This window comes from Dioscorea cayenensis, chromosome 14 (genome assembly GCF_009730915.1).
Source record: "Dioscorea cayenensis subsp. rotundata cultivar TDr96_F1 chromosome 14, TDr96_F1_v2_PseudoChromosome.rev07_lg8_w22 25.fasta, whole genome shotgun sequence".
Lineage (NCBI taxonomy): Eukaryota > Viridiplantae > Streptophyta > Magnoliopsida > Dioscoreales > Dioscoreaceae > Dioscorea > Dioscorea cayenensis.
This window is the reverse complement of record NC_052484.1, coordinates 13,851,226-13,877,291: the sequence shown is the minus strand read 5'-3', so window position 1 is coordinate 13,877,291 and position 26,066 is coordinate 13,851,226. Positions and strand designations below refer to the sequence as shown.

General features: G+C 32.9%; 3 protein-coding genes across 3 annotated transcripts; 2 read left to right on the top strand and 1 right to left on the bottom strand.

Annotated features, from left to right (window-relative positions):
* Nucleotides 1-2,808: 2,808 nt before the first annotated feature.
* Nucleotides 2,809-11,265, top strand: LOC120276360 (mannose-P-dolichol utilization defect 1 protein homolog 2). The gene is made up of 8 exons (XM_039283085.1): nt 2,809-3,164; nt 6,899-7,052; nt 7,205-7,277; nt 7,373-7,439; nt 7,619-7,678; nt 9,218-9,278; nt 9,464-9,505; nt 10,833-11,265. The coding sequence occupies exons 1-8, from the start codon at nt 3,012-3,014 to the stop codon at nt 10,934-10,936; spliced, it is 714 nt and encodes a 237-aa protein (XP_039139019.1). The 5' UTR covers nt 2,809-3,011; the 3' UTR covers nt 10,937-11,265.
* Nucleotides 11,266-12,611: 1,346 nt separating this feature from the next.
* Nucleotides 12,612-13,114, bottom strand: LOC120276274 (E3 ubiquitin-protein ligase ATL23-like). The gene has a single exon (XM_039282998.1). The coding sequence runs from the start codon at nt 13,104-13,106 to the stop codon at nt 12,621-12,623; it is 486 nt and encodes a 161-aa protein (XP_039138932.1). The 5' UTR covers nt 13,107-13,114; the 3' UTR covers nt 12,612-12,620.
* A 12,104-nt stretch (nt 13,115-25,218) lies between these two features.
* Nucleotides 25,219-25,827, top strand: LOC120275053. Its single transcript, XM_039281536.1, has 3 exons — nt 25,219-25,261; nt 25,341-25,657; nt 25,737-25,827. The coding sequence occupies exons 2-3, from the start codon at nt 25,347-25,349 to the stop codon at nt 25,765-25,767; spliced, it is 342 nt and encodes a 113-aa protein (XP_039137470.1). The 5' UTR covers nt 25,219-25,261; nt 25,341-25,346; the 3' UTR covers nt 25,768-25,827.
* Nucleotides 25,828-26,066: the final 239 nt, after the last annotated feature.

The following is a 26,066-nucleotide window of genomic DNA, read 5'->3' as shown; positions in this document are numbered from 1 at the left end:
ACCACTCCCACCCTCCACACCTCTATCTTTGAATCCGAAACCCAACTTGACCTTGCCACCGCCATTGTCGACTCCGCCACCATCCCCTTGGCTCTTCCGGCCTCGCCGTCCCCACTTTCTTCCCCCGACCCTTACGCCGACTTCCGCCGATCCATGGAAAAGATGGTCGCTGCCCTCTGCTTAAGCCTCGCGGGCTGCGCCAAGCTCACAAGTACATCATCGGCACCTTCGCTAATCTCCTCATCGGCCTCTCCACCGCCTCTGAATCCAAACCTGATAAGAGGTTTTTTTGGTTTAATATGGAAATGGTTATATAATGTTGTGCAATGTTTTAAGTTTTTTCTTAATTTTGCTGGATTACGTCTGGGAATTTCAAGTGTTATTTCTTCTTCTCCGGTGGATTTTTGTGTTAATGGTAATGCACTTGAAATGTTTGATGGAATGCCTGTTTGAAAATAATCCAAATATTTATTTTTGATTGCATGATTTCACATTCGCTAGCAGTTGTTGTTTCTTGATTCTATGTTGATGGTTGTTGAATGTTAATACACTCGAGGTGTTTGATGAAATGCATGTTGAGCAATATTGTTGTGAATTTCTTATTTCGAAGTTTGATGGGTGCTTAGCGAGTGCTCTTTGAGAAGATCAAATTTTTGTTTTTGATTCTATGTGTGTGCTTTTGAAGGATGTTACTGATCTTTGTAGGAGTGTTGTTGTTTTATGCTAAATTCCTTTATTTTTATTTTTTGAATATGGATAAAATTTTTAAATTAGCATTAACCTTAAATAATGAGAGTTAAAGTAATTAGTAATTTTTAGGAATAAAATTGAAACATAGTATATAATTAAAAGATTTTATAAATAATATTAAATAACTAGTGTTAACAATATGTAAAAAGGGTAATCTTACCATTTTACTTACATGGTAATTATACCCCTTTGTTTACATCAAACCGAACAGCCAAAACACAAATACAACATTACAAGTTACAACAAACCAAACAGCTATGTTGTAAATTAAAATACGATATTTTCACTTATATTGTAACTTCACTTAGGGGTTGTTTGGTTGCCTGTAAATGAAATTATATGTAAGTGGAATTACAGTGTAAGTGAAAATGCTGCATTTTAATTTACATCATTTTTGTTTGGTTTGCTGTAATTAGAAATGCTACATTTACTTTTTATTTGTTTGGTTTAATGTAAGTTAAAAGATATGGTTACCATATAAGTGAATGTGTGATATTACCCCCTACTACTACTACTATTATTATTATTATTATTATTATTATTATTATTATTATTCATAAAAAATAATTTAAACTAAAATAATTAATTTCATTAAATTCATTTTTTAAACTAATTAGTTGATTAAAAAAATTAGTTGATTTAAACTAATTTATTTCATTTTTAAACTAATTTATTTCAATCTAATGAATTTCTAAAAAGTTTAATTATTTTTTTAATTGGGACACACCGTCAACATCAGTTTATCTCAATGACTCAATCTAATGAAATTCTAAAAATTTAATTTCATTAAATTTATTTTTTAAAACTAATTAAATTTTCTATCTCAATAATTAATAATTATTTCTCAATAATTAATAATTATTTTTTAATTATTTTTTTTAAAAAGTTTAATTGGGGCACTACATCAGCATCATCAGCGTAGCACCTCTTCTCTTTTCTCCACACCACCACTCGAGAGTACGACGAAGCCCAATCCCTCCTCCTCAACAACCCCCAACACCAACTCCTCCCCACCTGTGACGACAATGCTAGCCCTAGCCGACCTGATCCCGACCCCAATCCCGATCCCGATTTGGACGATGAAGACGAAAGTAGCAACAACGTTGGCAGTGGCGCATTGACTCCACCGTTGGTGGTTCCTACTACGATGGTTACCGAAGCGGAGCTTGAAGCGGCTACGGAAAAACTAGGGTTGTAGAAGAAAGGGAGGTTACGTGAGACGGTTGTTAGGTAGGGCCTCTTTTTCAAACACTGTTTCTCGTTGAACCTTTGCTGTAGTGGCGGCATTCTCTGTCGGCTCTTTAGAGCTTTGAGATCCCTTCGGTTTCTATAAGCTTATATTCTTTGGAAAGCAATGGAAATGTTTGGAATGATGAAGTATTGAGAAGCTGTAAGTGAGCATCCTGCAAAACAAGGCTCTTAGTAAAATATTTTACATGTAAAATAATTTTACAAGCAACCAAATATAGTTTTACATATAAAACATTTTGTACATCTACCTACATCTATTTGGAGGTTACCAAACAGTCTTTTATATGTAATTTCACTTGCAGCTAACCAACACAACCCCTAAATTCCCATTCTTGATTTTGTTTTTTTTGTTATGACACAGATGTTAAAGGATCCCACTATGGCATTAATTACTTCATCCGTAAAGCATTAATCCCCAATGCTTTCATTCTAGTTAGCATTACTTGTGAGGATGTATATCTTTGTCTCACATTGAAAAAGACAAAAAGAACCACCTTATAATTTATTATTTATTCATTTTTATTGTCAGCAAGAAAGATTGAATTTTGTTACATTTTACTTTTTTTCTACATATCTATATATTTTTCTCAATTATTAAATACATTTATTATTTATTTTTATTTTATCTATTATACATTATTCCTATATATATATATATCACATTTTTCTTTCTTTCCTTTCTTTTATTATTTATAATTATTTACATTATTTATTTTTACCTCTACCAAAACTAATTTACCCATTGACTTTTAAATAACTTACAAATATTTATTTATTTATTTATTTATTTAAGTACACACATTCCTCTTCCTCTTCCCCCTTCTCCTTTTTCTTGCTTTCCGAGCGCCGAGCCCGCCAGTCCACTCCCAAGCCCTAGATCTCCATCTTCTCCCTCGTGGTCTCTACTGAGACCAAAGGCAAGCCGCCTGTCGAGCTCTTCCGGCACGGCATCCAAAGTTTAGGTCATCCACGAGGCTCGAATCGAGCCCTTATCGGCAAGGTAAGGGAAGATGGAGATGGAGATCCTGGGGTTGAATCTGACTTGCGTGATGGGATCGCTCACCGCCGGCCAGTTCCCGGAAAAGCAGTGTTTGCTGCCTCTCATCTCCAAGATCCTTGGCTACTGCATCGTCGCTGCCTCCACCACTGTTAAGCTCCCCCAGGTATGAATTCTCCTTGATCTTGCCTTTTTATTCTGTTTCTTTTGATTCTTTGGTTTTGATGCTTTGATTTTTGTGATCCATTAGCGATGAATCTAGGGGTTTTTTTTTTTTCTTGTGAATTGATGATGTTAATAAATAAGTTGAACATCTTTAAAATGAAGTTATAGAATCGTTACTTCAAGTTGAAATTCTTGGTAATCGGACTAATAGAGGCATGTGGAACGGAATTTGTTGAAGACTATGACCTGATGTTAATGTGGATGTCAAATGAGCTTCCTTTTTTTGGTTGATTGTGATCTGATGAATATGGTGGAGGAGGTTCTCCCTGAAAGTGTTTTGACAGAAGGCTGTTATCAGTATGCAAAAGTATATGTTTTGACTTATTAATTTTGATGTAAATTTTACATTTATTGGTATATGTCATGTAGTTCACTTATATGGTATGATAACATTGTTAAAAATTGTTAAGAGGAGATCCCATTTAGAACTTTTGTCATCCTAGGTGAGGTGGCATATGTGTTCTAGTATTAGTTGAATGAAAAGAAACTCGTTAAGGAAAATTCCCTGGCTCTATGCTTTAAGAGTTGAAAATCCTATTTGTACATTAGATTAGGATATTGCAGGTTTGTGCCTACTTTTTTTTTCAACATCTTATACAGAATTATTAAAATGATAGAAAATCATAGCCTTCTATAATAATTGATAGGTATGTTTGCCAGTTGGCATCTAAGAATTTCTATGGGTCTACGGCCTTGACCAGTGCTGAGTTTGTACAAGAAAATTATAGGCTGAGTATAGTTATATAGCTCAGTGTGGTGGATTTACAAAGTTTGTCATGTGAAGCACCTACTTATATCTGTCTTATTCAAAGAGATCTTAGCTTTCTATACCAATTAATAGGTATATTATAGGTATGTTTGCCAGTTTGCATATAAGAATTTATTTTGGTCCTTTGATCAACTCTAAGGGTGCAAGAAGCTAAGAGTAGTGGTGAAAATCAGTTGAATGGCTGTACAAAATTTGGCATGTTTAATGGCAAGTTAAATCTGTCTTATTTGCAGAGATATTAGCTTTTTATAGTATGACAGGTATGCTTGCCAGCTGTCGTATAAGAAGTCCTATTGCTTTGTTGATCTACGATCTACTCTTAGTTTAACGGTCTAAGAAAATATAGGCTAATAGTAGTCGAAATAGGAGGGGGTGGACATACAAAAATTGAGATGCTAACACTGCAAGTTATATCTGTCTTCTTTTAAGAGATCTAGGTACATTTTCCAGTTGCCATCTTAGAATTGATATTGATTTGAATGCCATGATCACCTCCTTGATGAGGGTGCAAGAAACATGAGGTCTAAGCATAAGAGTGGAATCAGAGTGGGTTAAGTCGGCAAATGTGGCATGTTAAAGTGCCAAGTTAATATGTGTTTTATTTGCAAAGGTCCTAGTTTACTTTGACAATTGATAGGTAATTTTTCTAGTTGACATCTAAGAATTATTAATATTGTTTCGATGTCATCACCAACTTCACGTTATGGGTGCAAGAAACATGTAGTCTAAGTATAAGGGTGAAGTCAAAGTGGGGTGGATCTACAAATGTGGCATGGTAAAGTTCCAAGTTTTCGCTATCTTGATTGAAGATATTTGCCATCATGGAAACTGTTGGCAATCTGACTTTCGGTGTCATTCCTTTATGTCCCTTTAAGGTGATATTATTCATTCATTGGTTTTGTTTGTTTTTGTGGATTTATATAGAAAGTCATTTAAATTACATAAGAAAAAGAGGAAAGTGGACACGATAAATGAGTAATTTGGTAGTTTTATCCCACATCACTTGTATGCTATCAAACATGGCATACATAAGAGTCTTTCAGAGTAAGATAAATATAGAAGCAATATCATATACCCTTCAGTCAAACTTTCATGTTATAGTGATTGCTGATTAGCCTCTGATTAAACAGTTTGTACCAAATTTCCAATCCACAGTCTAACTATCCTTTTACTAGTTTAGATCTATTAAATATTGCCTGGTAGTCTAGTATTGTTCTTCATTGGATCATGTGTCATTCAATTGAATGGGATACCTAAATTAACTTTGCAAAATAAGCTAGAACCGTTGTAAAACCAGAGGAGCTCATAGTTCTTAAAAGTGCAAGGAGTTTCAAGGTGCTAAGGGGTCAAATTGCCTAGGTGCACACTTTTGCAAAGCAAGACGCAAAAAAATTTAAAAGAAGTTAAAAAATCATAAAATTCATAATAAATACTAAAGTTACATAAAATAAGAAAAGTCAAAGTTTAAAGTTCAAACTTGGATAAAACGTATATAGAGCGAAATAGCACATTAGTGATGTAGCAAAAAAACATTACACTACCATACTTTACTATTATTAAGAAATACTATTATGATTCGGATTTACTACTACTCTACTACTATTAAGAAATACTATTATGCTAGAAAATCCTAAATGCTATCAAGTTCAATAGCTTCATCATTTTCTTCATTATTATTCTCCCACTCATTCTCATATTCATCCTCCTTATCTTGGTATTCTTCTCCTTCAAATTTAGACTCCTCATGGCCAAGTCTAGGAGAATCAATAAGCTTTCTTTTTCTTTTATCAAAAGACCTTTTTTGCACTTGACCTAACACTTGAAGTGAATATTAAGATTTAATTTGATATTATCTAATGTCTTATATTTATCTAGTTCTTAAGAAATAAAAATAAATTAAAAAAATATTTTGTTTAAAAGGGTCGAGATTTAATTTGATGATTATTTAACGGCCATATGTATCCAACTCTTAAATGCTGAAAAAATAAAAAAAAAAACTTTTGTATTTAAGGGTTGAGATTTAATTTGTAGATTGTCTAATGGCTTAAATTTATCAAGCTCTTAAAAACTTTAAAAAAAAAAAAAAGACTACACTTTACTAAGGCGTGCCTCAAATCGCCTCGAGCCTCTAGGCCGGGCACGTGCCTTGGGGCACCTTTTTAATGTCCTGTGCCTTTGAGGCTCCGAAGCGTTTAAGTTGGAGTCTGAGGCGGACTTCAAGCATGTTTTTAATAACTATGGAAGAACTCAAAGATTATATTGGAAATGGTTGAAAGTAATATCAATTTTAATTTATAAAGAGGAAACTAATTAGGGTAAGAGTCATTACATGATCTGTTTCCATAGTTCAAACTTCAACTGAAAGGTTTTTGTTTTTGTTAGCGTTAACCAAGCTGAACCACATGGATAAATTTAAATTCCAAACTTCTATTCCAATTTATCTCAATTCATTCCAACCACAGCCAAGCACACCATTATTATTAATATAACATGTTTTTTTGTGCCATCATAAGTAATTTGCTTATTTATGTTTTCTAAATTAATTTCCATTTAAATGTGTTCAGATGTTGTGTCTTATTCATTAGAAACAGGTTAATTACTTTTTGTATAAAAGCATGATTCGTTATTGAAGCTTACATCTCATGAAAATATCTCACTTTTGTTACCTATGGAAATTTAGATTCATGCATTTATCTGTGTTTTAGTTTTGGATGTATGATTTTCTCATGAGATTAATATGTTGGGTTTCTCTTACTAAGCAAGGACATCTTGTGCATAGAATTAAAACCTAAAAAAATATTTCTTTTCCATCAATGTATGTCTTTGTTGTTTATATTGTGTTCTGTTGTCTATGATATCAATCATAATGCAGTCCATCACTGTTTAAAATTTTTATTCTGGTTCAGATACTTAAAATTCTGAAGCACAGCAGCATCAGGGGTCTTAGCCTTATGGCATTTGAGCTTGAAGTTGTTGGTTATACGATTGCTTTGTCTTATTGCCTGCATAAAGGTCTCCCATTTTCTGCTTATGGGGAACTTGCTTTTCTTCTAATCCAAGGTATATTTTATAACTGATCAAACATGGTTTGATGAATGCCTTTGTGTATGCACTCAGAATTCTTGCATATAATTGCAGTATGCTCTTATTATTCTGATAGTCCTTGTATAATGTTGAGTTTAACAAGTTTATATTGTTTATGCTCTTTGCAGCTATAATTCTTGTTGCCATTATGTATTATTATTCTCAGCCAATTGGGATCACAATATGGATCCGGGCCTTACTGTATCCTTAACATTTTTGTGATATTTTTCCTAGTATTTATATGGCTGCTAAACTGATTATATCTGGTGGTTTTTCCTTGAATAACTGTCTGTTAGATATTGTGCTGTAGCACCTACAATTTTAGCTGGTCAAATAGACCCCATTCTTTTTGAAGCACTTTATGTAAGTGGTTCCTACTTTCTGCCTCTAATCATTTGTCCCGTTTCTGCTGTGTTAAACACTATAAGCTATTTCGGAGACTGATTGTTCTTTTCTACAAATTATTCAAAATTTTCTCTAGACTGATTGTCCTTTTCTACAAAATATTCAAAATTGCTCTAATCCTTGGATGTTTGTTGCAGGCATCTCAACATGCAATATTTTTCTTTGCAAGGGTTCCCCAAATATGGGAAAACTACAAAGTAAGTCATTTTCATATTTCCTTTTCATCTAATGAGAGATGGTTTCTATTCACAATAATTTAGTCATTCAATTGCATCTAGCGTCAGATTTTGGCATAATAGTCTACAAAATGGAAGCCAGCTATATCACTTGAACTTGCACTTAAAAAAAATAGGTGGAAAGAAAAGAATTCATCTCATTGGAATTACTTTTACGTTTTTTTATGTGTATCAACTTACTTATGACTATTTTATATAAGTTTTTGTGTATAACAGAAGAGAGTAGTCTTAGGGCGTAAAAATTTGAACAGATCTTCTTATTTTGCTTGTCTGTGAATTGGGCAGCTCACAGCTCACTCAAATATTAAGAACAAATTTTTTGAATATATTTTTTTTTAATTTATTTTTATTTTTATTTTTATTTTTTAAGACACCTAGGTACTAAGGCACAGCGCAAAATGGGTATGCGCCTCTATACTGTTCAAGCTAGGCACCTTTAATGAGGCTCAAGCCTTTTGGACTTTTGTGCGCCTTTGTTTGAGGTTCACCTCATTGAAGAGTTGTTGGGTTTTTCATTTTTTTAAAGTTAATTTATTGTGCTTTAAAATTTAAAACTTTAATTAAAACTTCATAAATGACTTAAAAAGTAGTAATTCTCTTACAAACAGAGTCCATTACTATTTTCTAAGTAATTTTATAACCTAGCTAGTTGTTAAGTATGAAAAGAAGTTTGCTGGTTAATCTTCCTTCACTTTGAAGATAAATTTGAATCTGATAATGATTTTTAATTAGTTATATTTAGAATAGAATTTAGGAAGAACGAGTCAAACTTCAAAGTCATTAGTCTTAAAACAATCTTGAGATGTAATTAAGATCATTATCATCTTATATTAATGTTGAATCTTATTATATATATATATACATATATATACATTGTGTGTGCATGCGCCTTACTTCACTTGGGCGAATGCTTTTTTTGCACGTCGCACCACGGGCAATATAAGGATCCCAACGCCTAGGGTGCACCTTGCGCCCTTGACAATGTTGATTTTGTTGCACTTCATATTGTTTTCTCCTCTTTGTTGTTAACTTGATACAGCCAAAATTAAAGATAGATGCTGCAAATTCTAATATTGGATTTGCAAATATTGGTATCCATTAGAAATCAGATTTTCAGGCCCAGGCATAATTGCACTTGTAAAGTTTTATATGAACAAAATTTTGATAAAATAAATTTATCTGCATTTCTGTGATTGAAGTAACTTTTGGACAGAAACACATGCAAGGGCAGTTCGTGTTTGAACTATTTATCTATACATTTCAGATCTAAATAGACGAAACTTTAGTTTGTTTAAGTACTTTCAACATGATTATTTATATCAATTTTGATGGTCTATTCCCTCCTTTCATGTGTGTTGTTTTTCAGCAATAAACTTTGCCTTTCAATTATTTTTGTTCTATATGCTTTGAATTTTGAAATTTGGTTACATTGTTGAAAATACTCTAGAAAGTTATCAAGTTCTAATGTCATTAGTTTGACAACATTGTTTCTTACTGCAGAACAAAAGCACAGGAGAGCTTAGCTTCTTGACATGCTTGATGAACTTTGCTGGTTCAATGGGTCAGTAACTTGCACTTATAGTGTCTTCTGATTTGTATGACCAGCTTCAAGGAAAACACACACACACACACATTTTCTTAATAAATGACCTGAGTCTAATCATGAGCAGTAAATTTTCTTATGTTTGAATGATTTTAGTTCATAAAGTTGCTTATTTCTACCAATCTCGTTTCTCTCTTTTGCAGTGAGAGTATTTACTAGCATCCAAGAACAGGCTCCCTTGAGTGGTATCCTTTGTGTGTGTTTCCCCCGGTATGGGTGTGCATGGTGGCATTAGTTCTTTTAAATTCAAGCATGCTATCAATCTTGACAATGAAATTCCATTCTTTCCTTTATTGGTTATGTTTTGAAAAATTTTCTCTTATTTCTGTTGAAGTTTAATCATATTTGTGATCAAATAATGCAGCAGACTTTCTGTATTATGCTTCTTTTGGATAGATTTTAGGTGTCATGGTGTCTTCAATTACTTTAACTGTCAAATTGCATATTGTGTTAGCATAGGGCTAATCCTCAATTTTTGGACAATTGACATTGCTTTTTGATGATGTGGCATTAGATTGATCAAGGTAATGACCAAAGGATTTAAAACTTAAGTTCCTTAGAAAGGCATTTTTAAGATAGAAAATCCAACATGGATCACTGCTTTTTAAAATACTGTGCTTTTCATCCCTATTGGAATTTTCAAATAAAATATTCTTGCTTGCCATTGTGTGGTAATGTTTGGTTACATCTACAATTTTCTAGTCCCTGATATTGACTGACTAACTTTTTCATGGTTATATAGATATCTCTCTCTCTCTCTCTCTCTTTGTGTGGTTGCATTGGGGTTTGATTCTACCCCCAATAACCGAAATTTGGCCCTCTTTCTCCGCCTTTTTTATTTTTTCAAGTGTTCCATATATTCGTCTGTCTCTTGAAAATTATGTGCTTTTTTAAGTTCAGATAGGCTTTGCTCATGAAATTGAAGCTAATATAATTAACCCTGATACTAATTTTGAATCGTGATAACTGTGGGTATGAGATTCTGTTAATTGTGATTATTTGGGATTTTGTCCAGTATGAAGGTACCTTTCTTAAAGGCAGGCAGACACTGGAGGTTTAGAATTTGCAATTGTCATGATTAGTATAAATTTTGGTTCATAATATTTGGCATTAAAATCCTCTAATGAATTGATGATAAAGTCTGGGTCCTATTTTGAGTAGGTTAGGTATGCCATCTTCTTAATATTTAGACTGTGGTCATAACTAATGTTACAGAGGATTTTATCATGCACTTTAATATTTTGTTTGTTAACATCATTTCAGATCTAGCTTCTTTCTGCTTGTTTGTCAAGAACTTATACAGTGCATTTATGTTTCATATTAGTGATTATGTTCTTAAAGTTCTGAGCTCTCATATGTTAGACGCATTGAATCTTTTCTACATACAGAGTGATAAGCACATAGCTATGGAACAATACTTGCTACTTGCATATGCTCATGCAAGCTAACTCTTCTAATTTAATCATGCATCCCTCAAACATGCGACATCGTTTCTCTTGACTCCTATGAAAGTGACTTTGGGTTCTGTACTTGGCGTCCTGACGAATGGAACGATCGTGAGTCAGATACTACTGTACCAAAAGCCGGCAGTGAAGAAAGAAAAGAAAGTTAAGTAAATTAGGCAATCAACTCATTAATTGTCTTTGGGAAAGCTTCACCATGCACAGGTCAGTACTTCTGTTAAAGTCCATCTCTTGTTATCCAAATAGATCGCCTGATAAAAAATACTCCATCGCAATGGCCACTCCATGATAATATTGTGCTTTTTACTCTTTGATTTTATTATTGAAAGTTGAATTGTAACAATCTCATTTTCATTAACTTGATAGTGGTTACATTCAGTGGAAATTATGTCATGGTAGTATTTGATTTGCGATGTTATTGACATGTTTTAGTGTGTTATTCAGGAGACAGTTTACCAACAAATATTTGTCCTATGTTTTCATATCCTTGCATATATATATATATATATATATATTTTACTTTTCATCTCTGAATATTTATAATTGCTCATAATTTCTTGAGATAATATATATATATAAATATCTGTGGAACAGGTGCTCTAATATTATTTTAGTCTTGGTTTAATTGCCTTACAAGTCCCTATAATTGTGTACTTTCTGTTTTTTTAGTCCTTCTAATATTTTTAGGTACAATTAAGTCATCATATTTGGTCAAATTGGATCATTTTAGTCTACAGTAATATTTTTAGGTACAATTAAGTCTTTGTAATTTACACTTGCCCATCTACACTGCGGACTAGAATGACCCAACTCGATTAAATATGAGAACTTAATTGTACTTAAAAATATTACAAAACTAAAAGTGCAGAAAATACATAATTATAAGGACATATATAATAATAATTAAACCTTCAGTCTTTTGTGTTTGATTGATTTATTGATTTAGTTTGTGTACGCCCACACAGAAAATGTGAAAAGTGGAGAAAATGATTTATTTATTTATTTATGCAATTTCGCATTCTGTTTTTCCCCTCAAGACCTGGCCAAGTTTTTAGCATTGCTATCAAACCCTAACTAATTTTGTCAAAGTCTTATGGTTATGAAAAGCATGCTGTGACTGTTTACAAAGCGTGAGGGAGTTAAAGGTTGGCATCTACTGACATAAACAATGAGCTCAGAGGTTAGGTTACCAAAACCAATGTGCCCTCTAATTCAATTGTAACAGCCCTTTGTCATCAATGCTTGAACTTTATTACTTGTAATAAGACCACTAAAAAATAGGCGGGAAAAAATAGAAGAAAAAGGAAAAATCTCTACCTGGACAGCAGAGAACCGTCCAGATAACTCCCCTTTTAAAAGCCAAAAAAAATCCCCAGTTTCTTTCATTCAACATGACTCAACTGCACATCAAGTGATTAATTGCCTTTCAAAATCCCAATAAATAAACATTGACTCCTATAAGCCTTACACCATCCTAAACCCATGAAGCATATTAGCCATCAGATCACATAAACATATAAACCAAAATTTTTTTTAAAAAAATTTAATCAATTTTTTATTTATCTTTGTTACCCTGGTTACCCTGGATCCCAGAGCATCTTTTAAACAATACAAGATTCATCGCACAGGCCAGTTGATAAATTTATTCAATAAAATTTTTAGGGGAAAAAGTTCTGGACGATTTTACCCTTCTCTAACAAATCATAAATTCTAATTCAATATGCTATAAAAGAAAAGAAAAAAAAAAAAACTGCAAAATCCAACATTAATTCATAAACAAAACAAATATCAACACATAATATATCACAATTATTTCCCCTACAAAAACATTAAAAAACTATGAAGAAGGTGGAGGAGGAGGGATTAAAGTAGTTCTACAAAGAGGGCAATGAGGGTGAGCCAAGAGCCAAGCATCAGCACAACCAACATGAAACGAGTGTCGACAACTCCGCAGCACCCGCGCGCGTTGCCCGGCCTCAATGTCTTCCAGACACACCGCACACTCCGACCCACCTACAAGTCCCCCACCGTCCTTCGCCTCCGCCAACTCCTCCAGTTCCACCGCCGAGATCCCCCTCATCCCTGCCTTGGCTGCGCCGGCCTCGGTCACCGGCGCGCTCGGCGGTGGGTTCCGAATTGTGGCTAACCAAAGAAGACAAAGATAGACGGAGAAGACAAGGCTCATACCGGCGCATACCAAGAACAAGCCTAACAGTAATAGCCATATCATTTTCTCTCTCTTCATTTCACTTTTCCATCTCTCTACATCTCTGTGTCTTATACAATGTCTAGAATGATGCCATGCCATGCCATGCCACGCCATCTTTTATGTTGCTGACTTTGATATTTTTATTTTTATTTTTATTTTTTATGTTCATATATATATATATATTTTCTGTATTTATAGTTTGACAATTTTGCCCTTAAAGGTTTGAATGAAAAAACTAAAAAGAGTTGAGAGAAGGCCAAAACTTGCGAATGGAAGTTTTTTTTTTCTTTTATTATCTTTGTTTCTAAATATTTATTATTAAGACAATACTTAGTTAAGTAAAAATACATGAAAATGAATAATAGAGTTTTTTTTTTAAAAAAAAATATATGGACAAGTTACTTGGGAGAGATTTGAATGAGGAAAAAAAAGAAATACTTAATGTTAGTGCAGCGGTGATAATAATAAAGATTATAAAAATAAAAAAAATTAGTAATACGCAGCACAAATTTGTAGGAATAAAATTATGCCATACCATCAAGGGGCTGGTTGAAGCACTGGTTTAAGTATGGGTATAAAAAAACATACTGGAAAAAGATTGAAAAATATACAAAAACTCATTATGGGCAAAATTGTGAAATAGGACAAAATAATGATTTGTTTTTAAAAATAAATATTTTGGAAGTAAGTAGAAAATTCAGAAATAAACAAAGGAAAGTTTGACAACTTTCTTTTTATGGATTCCATATATATATATATAGAAAAAATAATTAAGTGGATTCGGTTCCATATTAACTATCACAAAACCAAGACGTAATTTATTTTTAGCCATGAATTTATAAATTTTATTATTTATTTATTATATAATATTGGGATAATTGGCAATTATTCTAAAAGATTGCTGTCTTTTATTATAAAAGTTATCAAATTGAGGTTATCCAATTATTAATGATGATCCACATCTTGGTTTCGTTGTAATTAACACATAACCGAATCCATAGAATCATTTTGAGTTGGAGGTTGTCAAATCACTCCATCTTTTTATACAGACATGATAGAACCATTGAATTGAGAAAATAACTTGTTAAATGTGTCTTGACTATCAGATTTATAAATTTTTTTTAATTTTTTTTTGGTATTTAAATATTTTATGATATTATAATTATTCAATTTCTTTTGTCCCGGAAATGGGAAGGAATAACATGGTATATTTGAGAAAGTTTTTTGTGAGCTGTTTTTTAAAATTAAAAAAATATAAAAGATTTAAATTTTGAAAATTTGGAAAAATATAAGTTAAATAAGTTTTTAAAGTTACTACTCTAATGGGTGCACTATGACATTTTACTCCCATGCAAAATGCAAAATGTCGTACAAATAACTTATAATTTAAATTATTTTAAAATTAATAATTTATTTGTATTGATATTAATAATATTTTAATATAATTAAATTTTAATTAAATTTATTTATAGCAATCATAGACGTAAAATATGAGATCACATAAAAAAAGCTACATGTTGATGAAATTTTTACAACCATGGGAGATCTTATATTTTCATGGACTAAAATGGCAATGCTTGATTAAAATCTATTATATGACGTCCATGATATTTAACATAATGAAAAAAAATATATATGATGAGAATATATATATATATATATATAGAGCAAGATACCGCTCTTAAAAAAATTAGTATTTTTTTCTCCCTGAGTCAAAAGATCGAGTTCAGATCCTATTCACGATTTGGCCACTTTTTGATAAAAACAAATGCTAAAATGAAGTTGTATTTTTTTTATTATATTAATTATTTATTAAAAAATTAATAAAGATAAATAAAAGGATAGTAACTTTCTTTTGTTTTTTTCCCCAGTGAAAGACTAAAAGATCACCCCTCTGTGAAGGTGAATGGCGTGGCTAATTCTATATATAAAATTTTTTTTGGATGAAAGTCTAATATTTAGGGGTGGCAATAGTTTGTCCGCACCGTTTACCCGATTTTATCTGACCCGGAATAAAAAAGGTTTGAATATAAGTTTTACAAATGCGGGCTGGGTCTGGGCATGACTTGGTTGTCCGGGTTTAAATCTGGGCCTGATCAAGACATGAAAATTCAGACAACCAGGCCCTTTTACCCTCTAAAATTTTAAAAGCCTACAATCTTAAACGCATTTGTTTTCAACTCAATTTTCTTAAAACTTCAAATATATATTGCTTTTCCTATTAAGACTTAAGATTTTTGTATGATTTGAGTTTAGTTTTGGATTGTTGATGTTATTATTATTATTTTTTTTTTTGCATTTAATGTGAATTAAATTACTTTTGTATAATTTAATATTTAAGTGAACTTAAAAGTAACTTATATAATTTTGATAAATTTGGACATCCGAACAAACCAATTTTAAAATAAACCTGATTTGAACATGTTAAGTTTGTCCGAATTTAAAATCGGTATACAAATTTTTTTATTTATATTAGCAATTGTTCGAACATGGTTTTATCTGGATCCAAATTTCTGCCACCCCTACTAATATCAAGGTGATATTTTGTTAATCCACGGGAAAAGCAAAAAATTATATTTTTAAAAGATCTATAATTTAAAATATAAAGCAATATAACGGTTGAAGATATTTTTGATGAGCCTACCTGCATGATGAGAAAAACTGTTTTTTGTGTTAGTAATACAAAACCTAGCTAGAGTACTTCCTAAATACATAGCCTAATAAAAAAACAACACTTGCCATGCTTGTAGGCTTTCAAGTATATCCATGGATTGTCAGGGGATCACGATGGAAGTGGTTGATGATGAAATCACGATGTAACAAATGCAACTCCAAGCATTATCCACTGGTTGTAATAGACAAATGATGATAAGATAGAATAATTTATTATAGTAAAAGTATCACTGCTCATGTAATGCCCTAAATGATGAAAGTGCTCTAATGAAATGAAATATAATTTAAAGAAACCCCTCAATCACAACATACACGGATTCTCATGGAAAACATGCCCCAATGCATCATTAAGCAAGATAACAACAAAGCTTCACTGAAAACATTGTGAAACTAAAGACAGAAAATAAATCAAACAATAAAGGAACGAGAATTATGGTCGGAGCTTCGTAAGACTGGGTTAATTTTTGAATATATCACTGAACTTTGTTTATTTTTCAATTTAGTCACTGTATTTCAATTTATATTAAATTAATTATTTAACTTTAATTTTATTTCACCAGTCAATTACCTAGAGAATTCTGATTCTTAATTTCTCACATGGCTATTGAAGAATCCAGTCATCCTCACTGGGTCACATCATATGTCTCAAGTGGTAAAGTGACTCAGCAAATTAATCCCAGTTAGTAAGGTGATGCCATGTTGGTATCTTCTTCTTTGGTTTTAGGCTTAGTCCAGTGGAGAGTTAGAGCCATTCTTGTTCTTCTTGTTCTTCTTCTTTTTCTTGTTCTTCTTGTTCTTCTTCATCGTTTCAACCGGACAACGTAGTTCAATCGTCAGCAAAGAAGGAGGCAAGTAACCAGTAGGCACCAGAGTATTGTAAGTGCATGTTTGGAAACCCTAACCCTATGCTTTGCTTCCTGCATTGTCTGTGAGCTCTACATTGCAAATATGGTATTAAGTGAAGCTAGGGTTTACATCTCAAGCTAGGGTTTTGACTTTTTTTTTTGGGTTTTCACCGATTGCGTTGTACTTTTTTTTTTTAAAGTAATACTTTGTTTTGTGCAAGAGTTGAAGAAGTTGTCTTCCTCCTTGTGGTCCCATTGCATGTTTGTAGAATGTAAATTATATTTAATACAATGAAACTCTGCAAGTTAATTTAAGCAATTGTCTACTTTTTTCATTTTAAAATTTATGCTCAGATGTTCAACTTAATGCACAACATGTAATGGCAGCCTTCCTTTTGGGCAGGTTTGCTGAATTTAAATATTTGTTTGTGTTTTTTGTACCCCACCATAAGCTTTAATTAGCAGGACCCATATTTGAGAAGTTTGCCATTATATGAGTATTTAGTTAGTTTGTCTTTTTGGACCCATTGTAAGCTTTAATGAAGCTCTCTGCAAGTTATTTTAAGCTTTGGTTAGGTCTGATCAATAAAGAAAATAAAAAAAAATAACTTTGTTAAGGGGGGTATATTAGACATATTATATATATATATATATATTTGTTGGTTGTAGGTGGTTGGCTCTGACATTTGTGAACAAACATGAATTTGGTATGATTGTGCATTGGAATCATATCTTTGGTATGAACACAACTTATATATGATTGTTAAGTCTTTGGAAGCATATATATATATATAATTGATTAACAATACAATTATATCTTTGTTAAGTCTTTGGTATGAACACAGTTAATCATATATATATATATATATATTGTAAATCCTTTGGTAGGATTGGTTTACCACTTAGTTTTATGCTTCCAAGTTTTGGAATGGCAAAGTATTGGTTGTTTATGATTTTTTATGCTACATGAGTTGTTTTTAATTGTAGTGGTTCACATGATGTCCCCACAATGATGTTTGTGGGAATGGAAGTGGGGCGGGGTTCCCGCTCCCCACGGGGACCCGCCCCATCGGGGCTGGGAGAGGGGAAAATCCCTCCCCGCCTAGTGGGGAGGGGGCGGGGGTGGGGAGTGCTCACCCCGCGTCTTGTGGGGATTTCCTACCAATAAAAATATATTATCTATTTTTATTGTATTTATTAAAAAATATTTGAAGAAAGAAGGAAAAAATTGACGGAAACATGAAATTATTGTGCTAGTTTTGCATTACATATTTTGTTAATGGAGTTGTGATTTTAATTTAGTTTTAAACTTTATGTTATTTGTATTACTTAACTTGTACTTTAATATTGTTGTTTAATCATACATTATATTATGACTTATTAGGAGAAATATTTTGTGTGATTTTTTATTTTATATATGATGTGTATGTTCTAGGCAGGGCATGGATTCTCGTGTGGGAGTGACCGGGGGGAGGGATTTCTCCCCTGTGGGGAATTTAGGGCCGAGGAATCCCCGCCCCGTGAGAAGCGAGGATGGGGACTGGATCCCAATCCCCATCCCGTCCCACCCCACTTCCATTACTAGATGTTTGGGTTTACTTTTTGTTTTTCTGTTGAAAAAGGTAAGAACTTATTTAAATTTAAGTATGATGACAAAAATGAGAATTGGGCAAAGTTCAATGACCTACCCAAAAATTTACTTAGTCACTTAGCTTTCTCATCCCAATTATGAGAATTGAATGACATCATTTCATTCATCTTCTTCTTCTTCTTTGTTTGTTTTTTGTTTGATGTTCATTCCTAGTATTGTTACTAGTACCAGGCTTGTTTGGTTGATGTACTTAAGTTCTTTTTTTGCTTTGTGCCTCAAAGTGATTTAATTGGGATAACATGTTGTTGTATATCATAGTTATAATTATATATATATATATGTGATTGTTATGAATATAGCTGAACTATTTTTCTTTGTTTTTCTTTTTTCTTTGATGTTTATGACCCATATTTATGAGATTTGAATGTCATCAGTTCTTTTTTTTTTTTCCTTTTGAGTTTCAGTCCTAGTATTGTATCTAGGAATGATTAGAGAATGCGATGTACCATAGTTATATGTTCTTTTTTTTGTACCATAGTTTCATTTTTTTTGTACTTACCCATTTTTGGTTGATGTACTAAAGTTCTTTTTCCCCCCTCATGTTGTTGTATGGCATAGTTATATTTTTATATATGTGTATGATTGTTGTGAATGTAGCTTTCTGATTTTTTTTTCTTTGTTGTTTCTAATTCATCTTTAGTTTAGGCTTCATTCCAAGTAAATCTTTATGATTATATGGCATATTTTTCTCCTGTTTAGCTTCATTTCAAGTAATGTTATTAGGAATAATGAAGAATGTGATGTATCATATTTATCTTTTTCTAGTTATGTGATATTTTATTTTAGGGTGCAATAAATTTGTAAGGTTAGGGATGGAAATTGTCTAATTAGAAAACAAAATTGATAGAGTTCTTTAAATAGATAGTTTTCTCTTCCACGTGTTAAAGACAATCTTGATAGAGTTAAATTTTCATTGCATTTTCATGTCAGTGCCAACTGCAGAATTGTTCACTATTAAGATGCACTATAGTGTTGGGGGTTTATAAAAATTTGTAGGTTACATAAACTTTTGTTGTGCAGATCAAAGTTCAAAATTAGAGCTGTTATCTATGGCAAAGGATCTTAATTTATATGTTGAAGGAAATAGCATTTGTTGGCTAGGTAGCAATGGTGGACAGAATGAGCTTAGGGAGATCCATTATGACATGGATGCTCTGCCAATGGCATTGGCAGTAAATACATCTAACAGGGAGGCCTGTGCTATCATTAAGGTTGTAGATGATCAGGCCGTACATGATGAAACAAGTGAAAATGAAAAAGGGAATGAGGAGGACAGTGATTTAGAGGGCAGATTAATTGCTTTAGGTGGTCATAGGGAAGCAAGTGGGGATGAAAGTGACCTGTGTGATTCCAGTTACAAATTTAGTGATGAGTCTGAAGAAGATCCAGTTGATGGAAGGGAATGAATAGAAGTTTGGTGATTGTACATGATGAACCCCTAGAAGGGTAGAATGAGGATGGTTACCATTCAGATTATGCATGATCTGAGGAGTTGAAGTCAGTATCATCAACAGATGAGGATGAGTTACTCCCAGGTAGACTAAAATATTCTGAATTTCATGAAGAAGTTGACATGCAAAATCCTCATTTTAAGATTGGAATGAAATTCAGAAGTTTTGATCAATTCAAGGAAGTTGTGAGGAATTATGGTATCAAGAACAGGTATGCCATGAATTTCAAGCCCAATTCTAAAAAGAGATGCAAAGCTTTTTGCAAAAGAGGATGCCCTTTCTATCTTTCGGACTCACCAATGGTAAAGGGTGGGAGTACAGTGCATAGTAAGGTAAGGAAATTAGAACATAAGTGTGCAAGAAATCACAACAACAAGCATGTGAATGCCTACTGGATAGCTAAGATATACTTAGAGCAATTGAGAGTAGATCTTGCCTGGAAACTGGCTGGTATCATCTAAGCAATAAAGACAAACCAAGAGATTGATATCAACCAATTGAAGGCATACAAAGCCAAATGCATTGCATTGAGGTATTTTTTTTTCTTATGGTTCTATCTAAATTAGGTATGTAAGTAATTAAATTTTGTACCAAATTTGCATTTGATTATGTTTTGTTAATCCATAATTATTGATTCTGATGAGAAGACCTAGATAGAAAGGCTTTATGATTAAAGGCTAAAACTAATAAGAACTCATCCTAGATCCACCATAGTGTTCAAATGTGACCAGGGTGTGTTCCAATGCATGTATATTTATCTTTCTCCTTTGAGAGAAGGATTCTTGGTAGGGTGTAGACAGATACTCTTATTGGATTATTGTTTTTTAAAAGGCTTGTATGGGGGACAACTGCTAATAGCAGTTAGGATAGATGCAAATGACTGCATTTATCTAGTTGCATAGACCATAGGTCATAGGTCATATCTAACATAGGTTTTTGCTTTGATGATTTTTTTTTTTATGTTTTTCTGATTACCTTTTAATCTGAATTGTTTGATGCATAGACAAAGAGAACAAGAACAATTTGAAATGGTTCTTAGAATAGCTTACACAGGGCTTGGGGATTAATAACAGCCATCACTGAGCATTTATTACTAATAGGCAGAAGGTAATTTTAGAATTGAGTTGTGGTTGTATGTGAACTTAATTTGGTTATCTAGGGTTTAATACCTGTTTTTTAATTGCTTTAGAATTTACTTGCTGACTTGATATATCTAATTGCTGATTTGATTGCTTTTTTCCTCTTTTTTTTTTCCTTTGCTCATTGTTGTGGTTGTATGTCAACTTAATTTGGTTATCTAGGGTTTAATACATGCTATACAGGAGTTATTCCCTTATAGTGAGCACAAGTTCTGTGTTAGACACATTCACACTAATTTTAAGGAGAACTTTAGAGGGAAAGCATTAAGAGACTAGCTGTGGTTGTGTGCCAAATCAAGCTACCTATCTGCATTTGAGAAAAACATGGCCACCTTCAATAGAATGCCCACAAATGCATGTAATTACATGAAGAACATAACCTATAATCATTGGAGTAGATCACACTTCAAATCAATTTTTAAATGTGACATCCTACTCAATAATTTGTGTGAGTGCTTCAATAGCCAAATACTTGAAGCTAGGGTTAAGAGAGTAGCGACAATGAATGAAATGATTAGAACAAGGTTGATGATTAGGATTCAAAAAAGAAGAGATGCCATGAAAAAAATGTACAACAATCCACTGCCTTAGGATTCTAAAAAAATTACAGAATTACAAATAATTAAGTTGGTTTTAAAACACAACCTGGTATGGGGGAAGCAAATGCCAAGTTTTAGGTCCAGAAGGCCAATTTGTAGTTGATAAAGATGAAGGCACATGCTCATGTAGGAAATGGTAGTTCACTGGGATTCCCTGCAATCACGCTATCTCAGTGATCTACTATAAGAAAGATCAGGCTGAAAATTACATAGATAATTGTTACAAGGTGAGTACCAACCTAGAGACATGCAACCACACATTGAACCCCACACATGGCAGAGATTCTTGTCCAAAAAGCCACTAAGGGCCCATGTTTCCACCTGAGCCACAAAACAGAAGATGAGGGATGAAGACTATGCTGAGGAGAATGGAAGTTGGTGAGAAAATTTGGGGTTTCACTAAAGGAAAAATAAGCAGGAAAGGTGTTAGAATGAAGTGCAACATATGTGGCAATGTCGGCCACAATAAAAGATACCATGGTCATCGAAAACAGGTAATTAAGTTAAATAGCAAGCTTTATTGGTGTTATTAAATTAATTCACAATGTACAATTAATTCAACTTGTGTTTATAGCAGGCTTCACATGGAAATTCAGATGGAAACAACATGGACACCAGAGTGCAGGAGTACAGGACAACCCAATGGATGGAATTGACTCACAAGTTTTGCAGGAACATTTTGAGATGGTTAGTTATCTTTTTTTCATAGTCAATCTCAAGGAATCTAGTAGAAATTTATTAATGGGTCAATGTTGGGTTGTTGTATGTTATAGGTTGATAATTTAACCATGGGGATAGAACAAGAGTGTGCCACATCACTCTCATAGGTACCTGAAGAGCCCCTGCCATAGGTAATATTTATTAAAAAAAATATCAGATAAAAAAACAGAGTAATATGTCTTGGTTGTTCTTAGCCACAGGTTCAACAAGATTGTCTCACATCAGAAGCAATTGTAATTGAAGAGCCTCAGTCATATGTAACTATAAAAAAATTGCTTGTAAATGCAGTTGATTTTATGTTTAATGTTGACAATGCTACAGTTAATTGATGCCCTTGACATGGCATCAGTTAAGGTTTCAATCAAGAGGAAAAAATTATCTACAATAGGAGGCAAAAGTACTTCCACAATTCCTACAAGCAGCACAAATCAATTCTCAGCTATTGCCAGGCAGCAAGTTCAACAAAAAGACAAGGATAATAGGCAAACAAACAAATTAGGAGGTTATCTAGCAAGAAAGAGGAAGGCATGGTCCTTCCGGGAAGTTCCTCTTGTGGTTCTATTGCATGACTTTTTTTTTTGGGTCTTTTTTTGGTTACATGTCTAATAACTTTTTATTTTGTAACTGTAGTTTCCATGTAATTGGAGTTGCTTGTTATAATTTCTGGAATTGCTGTCTCCTAGTAGTTTTTGTGTCTGTGTCTCTAGTTATTATAGTTGCTTGTTATAGTTTTTCCAGGAATGGTGAATTACTTACTATTTGTCAAACAGTTCAATGTTTATCAATAAGTTCCATCTATTGGTGTAATATTACACTTTTACAGTTTGTATTGGTGTAATGTAATTAGTTCAATGTTTTTTACAGTTGGTTTTCTATGTTATTGTATTCCACCAGATCATGTATTTAGTATGTTCTAATTCAGTATGATTTGGGTGTAATTCAATGCGAGTTCAGTCAGTGTTTGCAGGCAAGGAAACTAGTTAATTGAATCCAGAACCAAAAATACTAAAAAAATTTCATTTTCTTTGGATAAGCACACCTCCATTTCCAGGTTTAACTTAATTACATTATTAATCACAGTAGGAAATAAACTTCAAACAATGACTGTATTTGTCCAATTAATTAGTTTGCAGTTAGGGAAACTAACTAATTGAAGCCACAAACCAGAACCTAGAAAACTTCAACTTCTTTTAATGAACACACCTTCTACAATTCCATTCCCATGTATAACTTAGTTACATTATTAATCAAAACAAGATATAAACTTCAAACAAACCCAACACTTGTTCAATTGATTAGTTTGCATTTAGGCAAACTAATTAATTGAAGCTAGAAACAAAATCAATTTCTCCCAATTGATCACATCGTCTACAACTCCATTCCCAAGTTTATCTTATTTACATTATTAACCCCAACAAGAAATAAACTACAAAAAGCCCAAAATTAAATTTCAGTGGGCTTCATCATTCTAGCAACCTTAAATTGAATGAAAACTCTTTAGTGACTGGTGAATCCTCCATCGCAAGAAGATTCAAACTTCACCCATTATTCCAATGCTAGCATCTCCTTCACCATCTCACCCCCATCGTAAATGCCCTAGGTCTCTCTCCCTGGCTAATGAAGAACAATGGCAACAAAGCTCTAAAGACTGGTTACTTGCCTCCTTCCTTATTGGCGATTGAATTGCGTCGTCCGATATAAACAATGAAGAAGAAGAAGAAGAAGAATGGCTCTAACTCTCCACCGGACTAAGCCTAAAACTAGAGAAGAAGTTGCCAACGTGGCTTCACCTTGCTGACTGGGATTAATTTGCTAAGTCACCTTGCCACTTGAGACATATGATGTGGCCCCGTGAGGATGAATGGGATTCTTCGGTGGCCGTGCTAGCAATTGGGGATCAAAATTCTCTGGGTGACTAGTCGGTGAAATGAAATTAAAGTTGGATGATTGGTTTTGTACAAATTAAAGTACAGTGACCAAAATGAAAAAATGAGCAAAGTTTAGTGACCAATCCAAAAATTAACCTGTATAAGACTCAACAACTCTCCAGTGAACTTAGTTCTCCTCCTCCGGCCAACTTTATAGCACTCCCTGTTCTCATTCACTATTTTCTTTTATACCTTCATTCTTTGGCTCTCTTTTCCTTTTATTCCTTTGCTAGTCTATCATAACAAACTCTTTGTAGAAACAGTTGGGCCTCTTGATTCTCTAACTCCTGCGCCTCACGCACCAATGAGACTCACTCCTATCATGGTCCCCACTCAATGATGCTTCCATCAATTAGTCTCTTACAACAGGTGAGACATCCTTAGTATTCATCCATGTAGCACTCTTAGCATTTACCTTTATAGGATACAAGACATTAACATTGCCATAAAAAAGGAGTTTGCCCTCAAGGCTTAAATGAGGTTATTGTTGTTGTAATTGAACGAGATCCACCCATGAGGCACCTTCAAAGTTGAGACGATCCTTCTAAACTAATACTTGAGGTAAACTATATTGTTAAGAATGGATAAAATTAGAAATTATATTTCTTTCAATCTCAGCAAACTATATTTTTGAGAATTAAGAGACAAAATTACTTATTCCCATGCCACTTAACAAACTAAAATGCAAATATGATCTATTCTACTAAATGTTTTATTATGTGTTTTATTTAGTTAGGACCCTATTCAATTATAATAAACATCTCATTTTGTAAAGAGCACCAGAATCTAAATTGATGCTTGAGCTATGTAATTTAAATGTTAAGTCAACCCTATAAGCTAGAAATTGAGACCGGAGAAAAGTTACTATAAAATTATCAGAGAACGCTTATGTTGAAATTTATGATATTTCTTTAGACTAACACTTGCTAATAAATTTATTTCAGATTTTCTTCCATCTGTTAAATTATAAGCACAATTTGAGGGACTGAAAAGCAAAATTGCAAGAGTGAATAGCTCCCAAAGCCTAGATGCCGTCACTTTCTACAAGAAATGTGCGTATTATCTACGTTATTTTATGCTACGACATTATTTTCGTAGTTAAAAACATTTTATTGTCTACGTTTTGTTGATTTCGTAGAAGAAACTAAGTACTCCTAGGCATCAAGCAATTTCTACTTTCTAACAAACAATGCCTTACGAATAATTTTTCTTAACTATAAGAAAGGAAAAGGATGGGCATCTTTAGAAGCAAAAGCAAACTACGTGAGTTAATTATGATATCTATATAGATTTTTATTTATATTATTGAAAGTTTATGTATACTTTTTTTTTGTGAATTTAGTGTGCAATGCAGCAAAAGTTTAAGAAAGCTATAGATGAGAATCAGGATGTTGACGTTGACAAAATTTGTGATGAGGTTCTTGGCACTCGATCTGGGTATATTAAAGGATTAGGTTATGGTCCAAAGCCAAATGCTTCAAGATGTGGACATGCTAAGATCATTAAAGATCTTGAAGAAGAAAAAAATATGTGGAAAAAGAAATATGAAGTTGAGGTTCTTGAAAATAAAACCAATCGAGCTCAATTGACAAAGCATGAAAAAATGTTAAGGCAGATATTAGGAGCAAAATATGATGAGCATGAAGAAAATAGTAAAAGGTATTATATGATTATGTTTACCACATTATGATGCAACTTAATAAAAGTTTTTATTTGATATTTTTCATTTATTGTGCAGTGGAGATAAACAAGGTGATCACCAAGTTTAATCACTATATGGTTGTTGTAATTTTCTCAGGTTTGATATCTTTGGTATTTACTTCTTTTTGCTTGGATAACAAACTTATTCTAAGAGTAACTTTTAAATAAAAATTTAATTTTTTTTATGAAATATTATATGTGATATATATATAGTAATTTTATTTTATAATTTATTGCAGGAAAAGTATTGACAAAAGAGTGGGACACAAATTTGCATGGATTTCTTTTATGATACAGGTGGTAGAGACAAGTTAGCATTGATACTTTGGTCTTTTGATGCTTTTGTATTTGGATGGTAACTTAGTTT